General features: G+C 34.9%; 2 protein-coding genes across 2 annotated transcripts; one reads left to right on the top strand and one right to left on the bottom strand.

Moving 5' to 3' along the window:
* Positions 1-595: 595 nt before the first annotated feature.
* LOC18590883 (CASP-like protein 5A2) lies at positions 596-4,084 on the top strand. Its single transcript, XM_007016691.3, has 4 exons — positions 596-740; positions 1,037-1,377; positions 2,428-2,560; positions 3,582-4,084. Exons 2-4 carry the CDS (start codon positions 1,130-1,132, stop codon positions 3,771-3,773), a joined length of 573 nt encoding a protein of 190 aa, XP_007016753.3. The 5' UTR covers positions 596-740; positions 1,037-1,129; the 3' UTR covers positions 3,774-4,084.
* Positions 4,085-5,360: 1,276 nt separating this feature from the next.
* Positions 5,361-12,618, bottom strand: REV (Homeobox-leucine zipper family protein / lipid-binding START domain-containing protein). The gene is made up of 18 exons (XM_018128065.2): positions 11,476-12,618; positions 11,162-11,327; positions 10,619-10,701; positions 10,427-10,517; positions 10,192-10,287; positions 9,972-10,085; positions 9,786-9,869; positions 9,364-9,519; positions 9,202-9,276; positions 8,713-8,819; positions 8,363-8,546; positions 7,904-8,092; positions 7,463-7,543; positions 7,126-7,260; positions 6,435-6,769; positions 6,228-6,333; positions 5,898-6,047; positions 5,361-5,700 (listed from the first exon to the last, which is right to left on the bottom strand). The coding sequence occupies exons 1-18, from the start codon at positions 11,706-11,708 to the stop codon at positions 5,551-5,553; spliced, it is 2,535 nt and encodes an 844-aa protein (XP_017983554.2). The 5' UTR covers positions 11,709-12,618; the 3' UTR covers positions 5,361-5,550.
* Positions 12,619-18,780: the final 6,162 nt, after the last annotated feature.

The following is an 18,780-nucleotide window of genomic DNA, read 5'->3' as shown; positions in this document are numbered from 1 at the left end:
TATTAAATTTATTTTTTAAATTACATACGTGCACGCATGTATGCATATATCACTAATTGACATGTCATAAGTCACGAGAATAAACAAAATATAATTACGTATACAAAGAGAATTAATTATTTTCACTATTTAAAATAGTTTCTTTTAGATTTGAAACATAAAATATAATGCAGTGTCTATTCTATTGTCACCGATTATTCTAAGAGAATCGAAAACCCTTTTTTTCGATTTTTCATTTTGTTTTGATTAAGCATTACTTGAGTTTCAATTTTTTTTATTGATCATTTATTTACTTTCATGTGTCCATATCATCTCGAAATTTATAATTTTTTAATATTTATAGTTAAACATTTCAAATATAAAAATAATTTAGCGATGTCGAGTTTAAAGATCGTTTACGTAAGTTAATATTTTAAATAAGAAATCCAAACAATGGCTTTCTAAATCAGGTTGGAGAAGGTTGAGAACCGAGAGGGTTCCCATTAATCCGTTTCCCAAACAGGCCCCTTTCTCCAAACTCTGTTCCCAGCCAATCCCATCGCGAGTACGTTTCACCCCAAGCCCCCATGACTGAGAAGTTTGACCGTTCTGCAACTCAAAAGCAAAGCCAAAAGAAAAAGAAAGCACTCTTCCCCCCCCCCCCATTAATTCTACTTTCTTCAACCTGAAGACATTACCGAAATAATCACTTTCTTAATCACAGATTTCTCGCCTAATTCTTCGGAGATTCCTTCTTTCAGGTAATCGTATTTAATTTTCACATCTCGATTACGTTATTTGATTTCGTCGAAATCTCTGCTTCGATTAGGAATCTGTGAACACAAATTTGTTGTCATTTCTTTTTCCTCGATCCATCGGTAGCAAATAAGATTCGATCAATTAAGTTTTGGTTGGTTGATAAGTTTAGATGAGCTGATGATTCAATTAGTGCCAAATTTGTGATAACTAATTTATTGGTACTAATTAGTAGCGATAATTTAGCTGATTTACTTTTCTTTTTTTGGAGTGATAATTTAATAATTTTATTTGATTACAGTGAAAATTAGAGGAAAATGAGAGAGTAATTTTGGTTATTCGGTAAGTGTTTGGGGAGCTATGAGTATGAATTGAAGGAGATTTAGTGGGCGAGATGAATGTGAGCCATGCCTCGGTTCACCCAGTGGAAGATCCACCGACTACGGACGGAGGCGGAGGCGGAAACGGGGGAGGAGGCGGGAACAACAACAACGAGGTGCCAAGAGTGAGGATGAAGGATACTCGGGGAATGCCTGGTACGCCAGGAGGGCTTGCGTTGCGGATATGTCAGTTTGTTTTTGCAGTTGCGGGACTCTGTGTTATGGCAACCACCAGTGATTTTCCATCAGTTACTGCCTTTTGGTAATGCTTTTTGATTAGTGTGAAAGGGTTATGTTAATTGGACTTGCTAGTGATGATGCTAAAATTTGAATGTTATAACCTTGTTTGTGTATATGTGAATGGGATTTTAAAATTTAAGAATTGAATATCGGAGGATGCTTAATTGTTTGTTGCTGCATGGTTGAATTGTTCTATCTAAGCATGTGGTTTTTCTTTGGTTGCATTTGTAGAAATTTTGTCAATTTTCATGTAGTTGAGACATAGTATGTCATGTAAAATAATGAATATTGTACTTTATCTATTAACTCAAAGTGCAATTAGCTTGTATATTAGTGAACTGAAAGTTTATTCTATGGAATGGAAAGTTAAAATCCGGCTTTGAACAGCACATCAAGTTTTACAATTTAGGCTCAATATGGAGGTGAATTTTTGTATAAAAGAGGGAAAGAAATCAATTTCAGATACGTTTGAGATATGAAACTTAGCATCTTTTCCTCGATACAAGCTTTTGTGTTCTTGGTTTGTTTCAAGCCTAACATACCGGCTGTTAAAACCTTAGGTTATTTTGCTAATTTGACATGTTTACATTCCAAGTGGTGTGTTATATCAAACTCTAAGAAATGTCAAAAAATAGAGGGAGTGCTTAGTATATGGCAAGTGCCTATAGTAGGATGTCTGACATCAAACTCTCTAGGTGCTCTAATATCTGGGCTTTCTGATGATTATAGAAAGGGGCCTGAAAGTCATATTTGTAACTTTTCAAGGAGGAATACCTCATTAAGTTGAGGCCTCGTTTTGCTTTGAAAGGAGGTTGTAATATCTGGACTCTCACAATTTGATTTCTGTTAATAGATTCTTTACATGAATCTTTATTATTTAGCTCTTGTTTCCTATATGTTTTGCTTTTTGAATCTCTTAGATCTTCAACATCTTTTATATGCAATCTTTCCACTGACTTTGGAATTCTTATATAATAAACAAAGTGAAGCAACTAGTTTTGTTTTATAGTCTGCATTTGATGGTATCCTGACTTTCGTAACACGGAATTTCTTTTGTTATTTGCTCCATCAGCTACCTTGTTGCTGCCACTGGCTTGCAGAGTTTGTGGAGCTTATCCCTAGCTATTATTGACATTTATGCCCTTTTAGTGAGGCGCTCCTTGCAGAATTATCGTGTTGTTACTTTGTTTACTCTTGGTGATGGGGTAAGATGTTAACTTTTTGCAGTTACAAGTGAACTTGAAAGGTTGGAACACATCTGATGTACCATTTATTGTTGTTGAAACAGAGAAATCTTTAATTTGCATGTCTAGCTTTCTCAGAAATATATACTACGTTCACCTGCATAACTGCTAGATTTGGCACATCCACTATGGCCTCATTTATCAGCTGAAATTTGCTAGGACCTCATATTTTAGACATTCAAAACTGCTTAGTCTACCTTGTGACTCCTTTGGTAGAAAAGCTTTGTTCTGCTCTTTTGAAAGTGCACTTAATCATTACTCATTCCAATATTCTTCAACTTTCTTTCCTCATTGGCAAATTTGGCTTTTAAAGTGCTAAAATTCTATTGATAGTCTTCAATGTGATCCAATCAAAGCTGATTGACTTGACATGGGTTCTGATGTATGCTGCTACAAAACATTGGTGATTGCATTGGCCAACAGCTAGTAGTCAACAATAAGTCAAACGATATGCTGGAACGGGGTTTGAATTTTTGTCTGACACTTGATTACATGTTTTTTTGCAACTGAAAAGGGTGGTTCCTCCTTTTTACCAGTCCTTCTACGAAGAAGCCACAAGGTTGCGATTATTTTCTTGCACTAGCCATATAGCGCTTTTATTTGCTCTCTACTGCCAAGGCACCTGTACTTGTTCAGTTTTCTCTCCTTTTTACCAGTACTTGTTTGGTTTTGTGAATGCCTATCCACCGCCAAGGCACTTGCAGAACTAATTGCTAATTACCCTTAGAAGACAAACTTTGCATAGTTTCTGCATATGCAGCGCAAGCTAATTATGTGGATTGTGGGGTAGGGGTAAATTTGATCCTACTTGCATAAGTTAAAAGCGCAGACAGTTTTAGTTTTTTTCGCTGTTTGTTCTACACCTGTCAATTGTCTTGCACATTACATCTGTTAGATACATGGATCCTGACATTTTGGATACTTTTTTGCCTCCTCTTTCTTCTGTAGTTTTTTTGTCTTGATCATATTTGTTACCTTGCAGATCACATCCACTCTGACCTTTGCTGCTGCTTGTGCTTCTGCGGGCATCACAGTTCTTATTGACAATGATCTCGGTAGCTGTGCAAAGAACCATTGTGCACAGTTTGAAACTGCTACCGCAATGGCCTTCATTAGCTGGTGTACTGCATTACCTTCATTCCTCTTGAACTTCTGGTCACTGGCATCCCGATGAAAGGTAACACGGTAAAATTGACCTAGAAAAGGAGGAACCCGGTCATTTTAGAATGCCGTCCGAAACATTTTCTTATGCAAAATTGTCTTTCCCTGTAGTATTCTCCGGTGCCTCGAAATCAAAAACTTGTTCGTGTGATTTTAAAGTTGTATAGTTATGTTTTGTAAATCCATATGCAGAGACGAAAATCTGGCATTATGAGCTACCAGTTGGTTCAATATACTTTAGGAGATGGAATGATTGAATCGCATTAATGTAAACTTGTTTTTTTTTTTTTCTAAAATAGATGGTGTGTTTGCATTGCGGGTCGATTTTATGTACCATTGAGCTTCTCCTTGTTCTCCTTCTTGTCAATTGCAGGATTCTAATCATCAAAAACAAAAATAAAATTGCAGGATTCTAGACTTCTAGTCTCTTGTTACGAAGAACCCTTTCCAGTTGGGTCGGGTTTTTATTAGTCTTTGTCTGAGTCTAGCTCGATCCTTTTCGAAAAAAAAATATAAAAAGTAGAAAGCATATGCTTAAAAAAGTTTTTGCATTATTCAAAAATTTTTAAGTAATTTTTTATTTTAAATTAAATAATTTTTTATAATTAATAATTAATTAAAATATTATTTATTATTTGATAACACGTAATATATGAAAGTGATGACATGATGTGATATAATAATTTAATTATATAATATTTTTAACTTCTATGTCAATATAATGTGAATTTAAAATAATAAATAGCATTTTAATTGATAATAATTAATTAATCTAAAAATAAAAATATCAATTGAATATGATAAAAAATAATAATTTATTTAAAATTTTTTTGCACAATTCAATGTCTTTTTCAAAGATTTCCTCAAAATGGAAACTATAGGACGGACATTGCAAGAAATAAATAAGAAACACCAAACCAAAGAAAAAAGAAATTGAAAATAACATTACCATATGTACTACATAGAAATAATTAACACAGAGCAGGGGGAAAAGTAACCATGTCTCATCTTTAAATGGTCTTTGGTTGCAGTTGTTACAGTGGAGTTTGCCAGGGCCAAACTTGGGTGAACAGAGAAGTCAAATCAAGGGACAATTCAAAGTTTTTACAGTGCAAACAACACAGCCCACTTGTGTCAAAATCTCTGCTGCTTAGAGCTGCGTGCTGCGGCTGCCTGCCTTTCACAGTACTACTACTAGGTCAGGTCGAGGCAGGTCAGGTCAGCTCTGTAACCGACACTCACTCTCAGCAGTTGCCCTATTCCAAAACCTGTGTTAACCATTATATATGTTAGTGATTCCAGGCCATGAATTTTGGGTAGAATCCCAACATGGGTCGATAGCTTGCAGACCTGTGTGGGCTCATTACTTCATGACAGTTGTCAGGTACTGAGATATGAAAATGTTTTGTAAGTTCTGTAAGAATTTTCCTGGTAACTGGAAGAGACTGTAAATGGGGGATTGAATGATTTGCCAGAGGATGCTGCCATGGGAGTCATGGGCACAGTTGTAAGGTCAGATGCTGAGATTACTCCCTGTTCCCAAATTCAGAGTTTCTTAACTCCAGAAAAACCTTTACACTGTTCAAAAACAAAATTTGGGTGCACTGAATAAAAATTTAATTAAATTAATAAAATGCAAACCTGAGCTGGGTGATTGAATATTACAAAACTTTTTTCTGTTCCTTTTCCATTCCATTTTTCAATTTCCCTTTTCCTTTTTTCCTTCATCATTTCCATGTTCAGCTAAGGGAAAAGCCAGGGTATAGGACAAATAAATTATAAAATGTTTTTCACACAAAAGACCAGTTTACAAAAGAGAAGGCCAAGCAGTGGACAGTGCTCTCATCAGCTGCAAGGACTTTCCAAGCAACAGCTTGTTCATATGAGACATTGCGTCCCATCGTCGACATGCAGATTCCAGCAGGCAAGTATGCAAAGCCCTGTAGAGAAAGAAAGTAGGGATTTTTTTAGCCAATTATGTAAAATTACAAGACAAATTTCTGCATCCCTCTTTCTTCCTTTCCTGTGCCATATATTTACCTTGGGTTGACTAGTGCAGTTGATATCTACTTGTGAAAACAAAACAAGGCATTCTAACAGCAAAGTGGAAGTACTGGTATTTTTAGTTAGGACTTACCTGCTGCATCAACTTGGCAAAATCCGAGCACAATGCCTTGCGTCCAGATTCATCAAATATTTTATCCAGTGTGATGTCTTGTAGAGCAACTAGAGTTGTCTCCAGCATGTCAAGCCCAGCTTGATTTGCAAAGATGAAAACCGGTAGCGACTGCAAAACCCAAACAAAAAGCATTACTTAAGAACAATGTCTATTGTTCATGAAGGATTTTCTAGATCTAAAACTCAATGGATTTGAACAAGTTATCAAAAATGCATGTGAAACCCGACATACAAGGTTTCAAGATAAGCTTCTAGTATTATAGAATTTCCAATGGAATTGTTGCTGTACCTTCAATGAACAACACAATATCGCATCCTGATGTTGCCAGAGATTCTTCAATACTGCATCACCGCCAAGAGATTCAGCTCTCAACAATTCTGCCCCTAAATGGTAACTGAGGAAGGAGAAATGAAAAAGACACATTAGCACATAAAAATTTCAGCATGGCATGCTAGCAAAAACTACTAATGTTTTACAAAAATTGAAAAAACTTGCCTGTAACTTTGGCAGATCCAGTGAGCCAGTGTAAGTGCTTCCGGAGAGCCTGGAGATAGCTTTGGTCCTACAGTTGGGCTCAATCCTGATGGAGATATGGCCATGGCAACCCTCTGGACAGAAGCAATGACACTACGGACATACTGGCGTGCCATGGCTGCAACATTATCCTGAAGATTGCTATCAAAGGGAAACTGGAGGGCAATTGTCAACACTGATCGTGAGTTCTGACATGATGGAGCATCTCCAGCAGCATGATTTGTTGCTGTCCCCACTTCAAGACTAGAAGTCAGATCCAAAGTCCGATTTGTGGTCAATGAATCCTGTGTATCAGACTGAATAATAACACCATTAGTATCTAGTCTTGTACAAATTCTTCAATATCACTTCAAAAAGGATGAAAAGCTGAAGTCAGAAACTAGATATATGTTCAAAGTTTTTAATGTTCATCTCAAGATGGTTAAGCCAATTAGTGTCTTATTATGGCACTCATTACGTCATAATTCTATGGCATTAGCATTTTTTGTAGGACTTTCAGTACGTGGGCTCAAAACATACTATTAGTTCTTTTCTTTCCCCAATTCTACGGTGACTTTTTTTTTTCCATGTTTTTCACACGATTACAAATTGTTATAAAAATTGATAATGGAAAAAGAAGGAAAAGTTCAGGTAAAGTGCAGTGAAACCTAACTGGTTTTGAATCCAATGGGATAATGCGAAATCCAGAAGGTAGCAGGGGAGCATCATCTGGAAACATCTCATCGATTGGAGCAAAGACAAGCTCCGAACAGGCTCCCACAGCATTCTCATCAATTCCACTGCATATCTGCAGAGATCATAATACAGATAAAGTAAAACACGTGCAAGGTTGAGAAAGTACGGTGATATTCAATCAAGTAATGATAACATATTGATTTCATGTTAAACATGCAAAAAACCAGTAAAATGACAGAAAGTGCCGAATTCTATATTTCAATTTAACATGTAAATAAACATCAACATTCAACTGGTAATTGTGAGAAAGGCACCTGCAATAGATGAATGTCCCTTGATAGAAAGGCATCTTCTTGAGCAAGAGAATGGCCTTCAAGCCTTATAACTTCAAGTAACTGATACATGACACATACAGCATTAGCAAAGTTTATTGGACAGATGAGTAAAGACGCTACTTTCAATTGAAAACAAGTGAAACAAAAGTGAAAATGCATTTTATGAAAACTCTTAAAAGAGGAAAAAGAACAAATGATTAATCATTTGAAAGAAGCAATACCAATTGCTACATTCACACCCTACTAGGCACTTAAAACTATTAAGTAAATGATTAAAAGAAGGGCATTTCATGGATGCCCTACTGACGTGTAAATTATAGTGTATAATTGAAACATATGCTAAATTTGTAGAATTCTATCTGCTTACAAATCAACCATGTAGTATACCACAGAGGAACCGAATGAACACAGAAGATATACCTCTTCATGTTCAATAGTGTGGCCTAGTGGCATGATGATCTGACTCCCAGTAAACCTTGTAGGTCTCATTCCAGGATAAGAATATGTTCCAGCCTTCAATGATGCAGCAGAATAAGCATCAACATTAAAATCAGCCCACTCCGAGCGATGCTCCCTCAGGAAACGGACAAGCACGGCAGGAGGAACATTCTGATAGAAAAAAAAAAAAAAAAGGTTTGTAGTCCCATTAGTTTCAATATCAAAGACAGTGCGTAAAAGTCTTAAACTTTAGCGTGCAAGAAGTAAATTTTCCAACTTCCAACTAACAATTTACCTAATTGTCACTTCCATTAAAAAAGAAATGCTGTAGGTAATGTAGGACAAGAATCCTTGCTTACTAAATGTGCAATTTTATCAGAACAGTCAAAAATATAGAATAAGAAAAAAGGTTCCTATTTTCAGGGGCTTTCTATAACTTACTTGAAGCAGCATGGATGCCTTTGCACACAGAACACCCCCAAGGAACGAAAGAGCATTGGCAGGATTCGAGGAGCTGCTCAAGTTCTTGCTTGAATTAATTGCAATTATCACATCCTCAGCACCATCACAATTCATTATTGACCATCCATCATCATTGAATCCATTTATTGCATCATTAAAGCCTCTACAAGTAAATGACAGACACACAATATTTCAATGAAACTACAGAGCATAACAGATTCCTAAATGCTCAAGTAAACAAGTGGGGGACATACACATGTGCTTTGCTTTTGCACAATCAAACTCGAAATGGAAATAGAGACAAGGATTTAATATAATCTTGCAGCTACCTGCTTAATCTTTGGCTAAAAGTTCTCAGGACAGCTGGCTGCCTGCCCAGACCGTAAACCACCTCACCACTTGTCTCCTGAGCAATCTGCCTAATGTAGCGCAGTGCCTTCACAGAGATCAATCAATGAGTACCTTTACAAAATGCCTTTCCAGGCAATAAAAAAGAAATTAAAGAAACTTTTCTACATTCTTTTTTTCTGTTTGTTTAAAGGACAACCAAACCCAATAGGGTACTTGACAACAAAGTGAATAAACATCATCATCATAAAACAGAATTTACAAATCATGAATCTGCACCGTTAAACAAATGGTTGTGGTGTGCATTTCAAGGCCTGAAACAATTAAAGTTTCCTGAAAGATTTATGGGCAAAATTTTATCCTTCAATACTTCATATTCGTTTTAGCAATCTGTTTGATCTTGTTGATTAGACAACCATGTTTCAGAGTTGCACTAGAATATTATCAACTGCAGTAGGCAATCTACTCACCGCAATTGTCATTTTCTGAGCAATTACTTTTGATGATTCATAAAGTGGGCGCAGCACCTCTGGCACACTCCATGCCTGCAATAAGGTGTTTAGAAATTAAGACTTGCCACAAAAGTGACATCTTAAGGTGTCCGCAAAGTACCTACTTATCAGAAGTCCTACCTCAAGATTCATGTGGTCAACAATATGGATGATTGACCCTCCACCCTCACAAGGCCTAATCAAATAGCCACTAGGAAGCATTTCAGCTCTCACAAATTGTGCGGCAGCAGCTGCACTTGGGCCAGCACCAGAACCAGAAAGAGACCTCTCACAGACCTTAAAAAAGATAGCAAAAAATGAAAAATCCTATCAGCACCTCATATCATGTTACCCTCAAGAAGCATGTATATCAAATTACATGGACCTTCAAGGGGAAAAAATGAGCATAACTCCTCAAACAAAAGCAATCATAGGACAGTCAAATATGCAATTGAAATGGTCTGCACGTACCACATGATGCAATATTTCAACCTTGACTTAGTTACTCATACATAGCACTGATTTACATTATTTAATAAGTAACAAGTGCACGACATGCATACCACGAGACTGCCATTCTCTAATGTTGTAGTGTATCTTAGAGTCCAAAAGTCCCTTGCAGGAGCCAGCGTAGTTGGAGCGTACGTCTAAAACAGTACTGATTTTAGTCTCCTCATTACAAGAGTAAACATTCATTCATATATGAAATAAAATAAAATAAAAACTATTATCTTGGAATAATTCTTCACCTGTGTGTATACAAGCTCAATTGTTCCGCCATTTCCGGCTGGAAACATGGTGAAAACTTCAAGGTTCCGGCAGTCCCGGAACCAAGATGGACGATCTTTAAGAATCTCCGCAATCTATTAACATAATTTAATTGTTTTGTTCAAATCAAATAGATCAAGTTTAATAAATAACAACAGAAATACATGTCTCAATTTTTTATGATGACAATAGAATTCATACCTTTGTAGGTTCTAAACTTACAAGACCGCAGGCTCGAGCTGCCACTCCACTACAACTTTGGGAAATGGCAAATATCCCAACCGAATCCGGACCAGGCTGACAACAAATTTAAGCAAATTAGCTCAGAGATACTTCTGATTTGCGACGCAAGAAACATAATATCACCAGATGCACATAAAAAATCAATCAACGGGAAAATAAATCAAAATAGCATCTGTTTAAGACAATGACAAACCTTCATCCCAGGCATCTGGACCCAATCGACAGCAGTTCCCGTAGCCTTGGAAAGGAACTCTGCCAAGGTCTCCTCTGCAATGGAGAGGAGTCTGCCAAGAGCATAACAAAGTCACAACATTTATTAAATAGATAGATAGATAGATATAGAGAGGGGGGAAGGGGGTTCATTGTGGTTAATAATCGAACTTACCCAGCAGGGTTATTGGCATCTCTCAATGAATGCTGAGGAGTGGTAACCACAGAGTCACAGCTTGCATCAGTTGCTGCTGATGCCTGCAAAGAAATCCAAAAATAAACAGAAATAATGTCAAAACACCTTAAGGGAAGTCTAGCAATAGGCCACAATGATCCATTAACACAAAGCAAGCAGCAAGTGGTATGATTACAAAACTGGGGTAAGGGTGGAATTGTGCATATATAGAAAGAACCGAGAACAAACAACAAAGTAACACAATTTGAGGCAAACACCACATGGGGACCATAAGACACAAAATTCTCATATAACCATCATGGCAAATTAAAGACATTTCAATTCTTAAAAATTAGCATGCCACAAAGATCTATCCAATGCCTAACACCAAAAGCAGGCAAAAAACAAACTAAACTACTATATCCAGTACCAAAATTCCACTCAACGCAAATAAAGGACAGAAACTTTAACATTATACATTTTGAGACAGTTCATTAGTGAGAATTGGAAAAGATCAAGGAGCGAGAGACTAAAAGAAGATACATTTACAGTATGCAGTTGTTGCCTCATATACCCATTCTCGCAAACCAGCTGAGACACCTGTTTTTGCAACCGATCATTCTCCTCCATCAACAGTTTGTTCATTGCTGTTAATTTTCTATTCACAGTCTGCAGCCTTGAAGCCTCTTTTCTTTGCTTCTCTCTACACCTGCACACCTCAATGACAACCCCATAACTAAAATTTTCTAACTCCATAAAAATAAAGAAACTACTCTACTCATCTAAAAAAGACCCAATTTATCTTTTGTTTATAACAACTACAATCTACAACAAAAACCAAGATCAGCTTTTCCTACCTGCGATTTTGAAACCAAACTTTGATCTGTTTGGGTTCAATGTTGGAAAGAATGGGGCACTCCCTTATCAACTGTTGCCTACGCAAAGAACTTGGCTTGGGGCACTCAGCATAGACTCTTTCCAAAGCTTCAACTTGCTCAGCTGTGTACCTAACATACTTGCCAGCATCAAGATGTTTGTTGATGCTACTGCCACTGCTGCTCTCCCTGTGTTGGGCCACCGCCATAGCCATTTCTTGCTAAAACCAAGATTGCAAAAACCAATCTTTCTCTATATATGAAGAAGTGATCAGACAGAAAGTGAGAGATGCTGTGAGCTGAGTGCTAAAAGAGCTGCTTGTTTTGCAGGGTTCGGCTTCAGAACTAAGATTCTTTTGTTTCTTAGTAAAGTCCGTCCTTTTTTATGATATACAAAACAAAAAAAGAGAGAGAAAGAGAAAGAAGGAACTAAAATGAGGAGTTTTGATTTGAGTCAGCCCGAAGTAAAAGCCAAGCGGGTGGTTTTTTTTTTTGTAGGTTTTTTGTCTTTTATTTTTTTAGCTGATGATGATGATGATCAAGCTGGTGAAATGAAACCCCAAGAAAAAGAAAAAGAAAATGGCTCTCAAAATCTTGCCCCAAAGATCCAACTTTCAAAACGTTTTTCCAAGAACACAACCCCAACAAATCTTGATCCCCAATACCAAAGAAAAACAACTGCCTACCACCAAGCAAGCTCGATATCACTGAACAGGTTTCTCAAGCGAGCTTCAACCCTTTTACTACTACTTAACTACCCAGTGACGAAGGAAATGAAAGGAACCAAAAGATAAAAAGGAAAGAGCTTTGACAGGCTCTCTCAACAAAGAGAGCCCAGAAGTAGTAGCATCACAAAAAAGCTGGCGTTTCGCAAGACCCAACAACATAAATGTGAAGAGAAACTGAAATCTTAACCATGTTTGAAGAAGAACAAAGTCTCACAAAACACAGAAAAGATTTGAACTCTCATAAGGGTTTTAGAAAAGAAAAAAAAAACCCAGATATTAAATACAAATCTTTGTCCAAAGAGAATGAAGAGAGAGAAAGAGAAGGAAAAAAAAAAGTTGTGACAGTGAGTGATCTAAGTCTGAGCTTGAAACAGTGGGGGGAATAAAAGAGAGAGAAAGAGAGTTCATTTGCACGCAAACCGACAAGCTTATCGGAGATGTTTTTTTTCTCTTCCCCTTTATATTTTCACCAGCTCAGCTCATTTACTTTACTCTCCCTATTGTTCATCTGAATTGACATGTTAGCCCTGTCTGGCTAACTCTTCTGACAATGAACAAGATTTAAACTTTTTTTATAATATAAAATTAATCGAGATTAAGATGCAAAGGCCATAGGTATCTTTCTATAAAAACTTGATCTTCATTAAGTAACAAAATCTAACCAAACTATGTTAACATCAGTGGATAATGGATTTGTTCTGTCTTTTGTCCTGTAGGGTTAGGTGTTTGGTTATCAAATATATCACCTGATTACATATAGGATTAGTTGAAATATCCCTGTTTTCTTTTATCTAATTATCCTTTTTCTCTTTTGTAACTTTCCGTTGTTAACAATGCTTCTTGAGTTCAATAATTGTTGTTCATGCACCCTTTCTTTGTCCTTGTTTGTTTGTTTATGGTTTGGCTTTTAATACAAGAAAAGAACACACAATCTATGCGATTGAAGTTCTAATCCTACAAATGGGAAGTTGTAAACAAATACTCTTACCAAATTTCATGTCCAACGAACACAAAATCCTTTATTAGCAAGAACGGTGTCGTGTTGCTGTTATGTTGATCTACCCAAAGATAAACAAATTAAAAAAAAAAAAAAAGAATCCAAAGATGAAACCCAGTTTGCAAAATGTCCAGTTCTACCATGATCTTAAACATTTTGACTTTGGGTTTTCTTCCCCTCTCAGTTCCTTGAAGGACTCTTCACCAGAGAGAGTTAAGAAGAACAGAGGCAAGGTTTCTAGAAACCCTTCATCAGCTTTGAGGGTGGAAAACTTTAGGAGAATGGGTGATCAGTCAAACACAGTGGCATGACTCCAGCCTTCTTTTTTGGCTTTAAACTTAGGTTCTGGAGGGCTCTCTGTCCAACTAGAATAAATTCCCATTCCAAGTCAAGTCCCCCTACTCCCTACTTGTAATTTTCAATTGATGATGATTGTTGTTTTCTTTTCAGTTATAGTAATATATTTCCTTTCCTTTTTGACTCTTTATTTATTTATCCAATGTTTCATATGATTAGAAATTAATGAAAATATAAAATAAATTTATTTGAAATACATCTCTCTTCTTTCAATTCTAAATTCTCAAAGACAATCATTATTAATTTTATATAAATTATGGGTTATAGATCAATTGATTAATCAAATTCATAACAACGTATCTTTAACATATCAAATTTTAAGAAAAAAATTTATAATTATTTATGTTTTCATAAAAATAAAAAAATAAATATGGAATCGAACTTTCCAAATGAAATAACGCTTGATTTAGTAGTGCTTAAAGGAGAAGCCACTTGCACTTTAACTTGGAGGGGGTAAGAGGAAGTAAAACAATAGTGGTATATTAAAAACTTTATTGTATTAAAAAAAATCATAGTGTTCTCTATTTATTTATAAAATAAGAAAAAAAATATATAATCATAGAAATGTTCGATTACACGACAAATTTCGAGATTCGAGGGTTAAAAAGGAAAGCAGTCGATGTTAATAATCAACTCTTTTTTTATTTCCTTTCCTTTTTCTATTGTTTTCTTTTTATCGATTTTTTTATTCATAAAAATTTATTTAATTTAAAATAAAATATAAAAAATTAATTAAACGTAATAGAAGAATGTCAATATTTTATTAAAGGGTTATGCCAAAAATTACAATTAAAGAAATGTCTGATTACACGACAAATTTCAAGATTTGAGAGTTAAAAAGAAATGAGATAATGCTAATAATCAACCTTTTTTTTTTCTTTTCCTTTTTTATTGTTTTCTTTTTACTTATTTTTTAATTTATAAAAATTTATTTAACTCGAAAAACATATATAAATGATTAATTGCATGGGATAAAAGAATATTAAAATATTCTTAAGCCGCTATATAAAAAAAATAATTAAAACAATATTCAATTACACGACAAATTTCAAGATTTAGGGGTTAAAAAGGAAGGGGATGATGCTACTAATCAACAATTTTTTTTTATTTCCTTTTCCTTTACCATTTTTTTAATTCAATAAACCAAAAGACAAGAATATTCTTCAATTTTAAAAAAAAAAAACAGGGGGAGAAAAACGAAATATAAAAAAATATGTATAAAATAATTGATTGAGTGGCAGTCTCGAGATTGTAGTAGTGGAACATGGACAAATTTTTTAAAAATAAAAATCCCAAAAAAATAAAATAAAACAAAATAGAGGGACCATTGGGCTTTATATAATATGTTTCTTAATTCCAGACCAACAATTATATAAAGCAAAAATACTATTTTTCTCCTTTTTTTTTTTTTACATTTTTGGGATTTTTTGTTACGACAGCAACATTAGCTTTGGTCGGTCTTATTTTTGTATTACAACACTACATTCTTTGCATGGAGACATTCGGGCAACCTTAAATTCCCTTCCTCTTTTTTCTCCATTCCTTTAGTAAACAAGACACTTCGACTTCCACTAGCATAATTCTTCTTTTATTCCCTTAACGAACACGAGAAAGTACTCGAAAATGGGTATCTCGAATTATCGAACAAATTTAAATTTTTATTAATAAAAATATAAAAAATAAATATTTACGAAATACGAAATGGATAATAACAAAAAATGCTGTTTTCGGTCATAGTTTATACATTGACGATATTCTTTATCTTTGAATCGATCGGTTTAGTTGTTCCCGTTAATAAAAATAAATAAATAAATAAATTTTTTTAATGATTTTAAATTAAAATAATTAAGTTTAATTAAAATAAGTTAATGGAATGGGCTTTTTTTTTTCATCTGCTTTTTGGCATGCGAGAAAAGTAACATCACGTGTTACCCACAAATCCACATGCTGTCAAAAATATCATAATAATAATATTATTGAAATTATTATTATTAATTAAGTATTATTGTTTCTTCATGGGAAATTATACTCAATTTGACTTGATTAATTATTACTATGTGGGTTTTTTTTCCTATGTATTTTATCAATTAATAAAGAGGCAAAAAGCCAAAGGAGCTTAAAATTGTATCACAAGCAACAAAGGGGGAAAAGAGTATAAAATCATTGTATTCAAGTGAGGTTGAAATTAATCTTTTAGATACAATGATTGTGTGTATTTCAGTAGTATTTTTAAAATAAAAATTAAAAAACTGTGGGGATCTTCTACACATAATTTCATATTAAGCCTAGTGTCTGAATTGATCTTTAATTTGTCAATAAATTGTGAGATTTGCTTCATTTCTTGATACTACTGGTTAGAAACCCATATACCCAATCTTCCCAAGATATTATAATTGAGAAATAAGATTAATTTGAGTATATTGTTTTTTGAACAATTATTACTCAACACGTGACGTAAAATTATAAAAAAAAAAAAAAACATTAAATGAGGATAGGAGATTTTCATTCTTAAGTTAATACAAACAAATTAGATCAGACTTTGTATCATAACACATGGTTCATTAAAGACATGGGAGTCCATCCAATGAATTATACCCTAAACATGCAATGCAATGAAGTTTACTTGATTCTTTCAAGCACCCAAGAGAGGGAAAAAAATAAAGAAGGTGAAAGTCTTTCCCTGTTTCTCTCCTTCCAAATAACAGGATCGATGCTGGCACTAAGAGACGTCATAGACAAGTAATTCATGCATAAATCGAGATACTTTAATCGATTTTTGACTTTTAAACGCTCTATTCACAATAGAATTGAGTTGGGCTTGAAATTGTATGATATTGTGCAGTCTTAGCATAAAAAGATTAAAAGTATTTTTTCTTTTATAATTTCATGGTTTCTTTACAAGGTATAAACTGGAAGTGACCGCAGACATGATTGAAAACAAATCTTTGTTTGGATCTGATAATGGAAAGCTTTTAGATTCAACCCCAACCCAAGACCACCCCCCACTCTTATTGTCAAAAGAGAAAAGATTTTTCCAATCTGCCCTCTATGACTTTGCTTCCCCTCTCCTCTGTCTCTCTCTGGGTGTTGTTGCGGCCCATGAGCAAAGGGCATGAAGCATGCCAATGCGTTGGACAAATTACAAATATTATTGCAGGAAAAACAAAAAGCAAACGATTTTGACTTTGAAAAAATTGCCGAAGAGAGCAAAAAAAGAAAAGAAAAGCTAAGCCCTTTCATTGCTCCATCCATGGTGCTGTCGGTATGATTATGTTATGTGTTTATCACACCTCAGACACAAAACCCTTTCCCTCCCTCTCCCTTTCAACCACATCACATTACATATTGTAAATGTAAAGATGAAGCTGGTCCATGGGTATATTCTTGATGTTTATGTCAAGACTCAAAGAGGCCAGTACTATCTTTCTAAAAAGGTTAAATCGGTTAAAGTGTTGAGTGTTTACGTTTATCCATTACTCTACTTACTTTGAAACGTTTAACGTGATATTTACACCAAATATTTTCGATGTTTTTGTAATCATCCGGGTTTTCTCTGCCACATGGCTTTTGTTTTTCCTTTTAATTTTTGGTGATGATTATGATGCAATATAAACCCATGATAACTCTCCCTAAGTTGTTTTGCAATGGAAAACATAACCTTCACGATTCAACATCATCTTAGACTTTGTTGCTCTCCTTTTCCTTTTTTTTTTTTTTTTTTTCTTTCTTTTCTCACTTTGGGCTAGTAAGAAATCTAGCCATATCTGATCAAAATGTGATACATGTTGTGATAGAAGAAGAAGAAGAAGAAGATAGGGTATGCATGATATATATATGTATATATAAATTTCCCTTCCCTACAAAATGTGTAGTACAATCAATGGTATATGATGAGCGATAACAAAGTCAAATGGCTATGTGTTTTCTTTTGTAAACTTTAGGTGATGATGGGATTAACATTCTTCCACTTTGTCCCCCTCTTCCTCTCTCTATATATATATGTATTTATTTATTTTATATTTTGCTTTATTAGTGATGTTGTGTTCTTCTTGGCTATGGGTGGAGGGTTCCTATCTCCTTTTGCCATGAGCCATTGCTTTTATCATAGGAAAGGAATAATGCCAGTGCTTCCTTAACCCCTTTTGGGCCCCATTTTAGTCCAATCATGTGGGCCCATCCTGTCTGGCCCGGCTCCATGCCCCCACCCCAAACAAAAATAAAAGAAGGAAAAAAAAAAAAAACCAATTCCCATGTTTGCGTAAATCAATAGAATGCTGACGTGGCATTGCTTTGAAAGGTTGGTGTCGTTGAAGTGGAGACTTGGTCCCACCCAAGGTCATCCACTTTGTCACCTCTCTCTCTCTTGCCTTTGCTTCTTTGCCAAACTTATTATTGAATTTTGTACTACTCTTTCTTTCCTTCTTCCTTTGCTCTTAAAACATCATTTCCTTTCCCCCTCCCCTCTCTCTCTCTCTCTCTCTCTCCCATCCTCTGTTGTTTTCACCATAAAGTTTTAACCCACAAATGGATGGAGACTGGGCATTGTTTGTGTTCTTTTGGGCTGCTTAGGTTAAGGGTGTTGCTCAAGCAAGATAGAGTCAATGGAAGAGGAGGAGGTGGGGGTCATCCCCCTCCCTACATTTGCCTATGGAGGGTAAAACAAGGACACTTGTACTCAAATACTATAATATGACAAACCCACTTTATTTCCACAGTGATACAAGGTTTTTAATTTTCTTTCTTTAATTTATTAGCCACTTGATGTAAAAAAGTAGCATTCTCTTGAGCTTTCACTATAGTTATTTTATTCAAATCAACCCCCCTCATCACTTATGGTTCTAGGCTTCGTTTTTTATTTATTCACTTTCATGTTGCTCTTTTTATATTTCAAATATGAATCCACATGAAAGAATATTTTCATCGTGATTTGGATAACGTAATAATAATTTATATTTCGTTACGTCGTGACATAATGCAAAAATCTAATCTCGATCGACAGATTAGATTGTATATGTAAATTCTTTTCTTGAAAGTCAATGAACAATTGAGTTGTAGTTCAAGGGTTACAACTTTTTGCAATTATTGTAAGTAGGAAAAATAAGAATGGAAGATAAAAAATTGCATAAATTTCAGATAAAAAATAATAATAAATAAATAAATAAAGTAAAGGGTCACTGCCAAAAGATGCATGGAGATAAATGTTGG

Source organism: Theobroma cacao, chromosome 9 (assembly GCF_053813885.1).
Source record: "Theobroma cacao isolate CCN51 chromosome 9, ASM5381388v1, whole genome shotgun sequence".
NCBI classification, from domain to species: Eukaryota; Viridiplantae; Streptophyta; class Magnoliopsida; order Malvales; family Malvaceae; genus Theobroma; species Theobroma cacao.
Note: the sequence above shows the minus strand (reverse complement) of the source record. Positions and strands in the feature narration are given on the sequence as shown.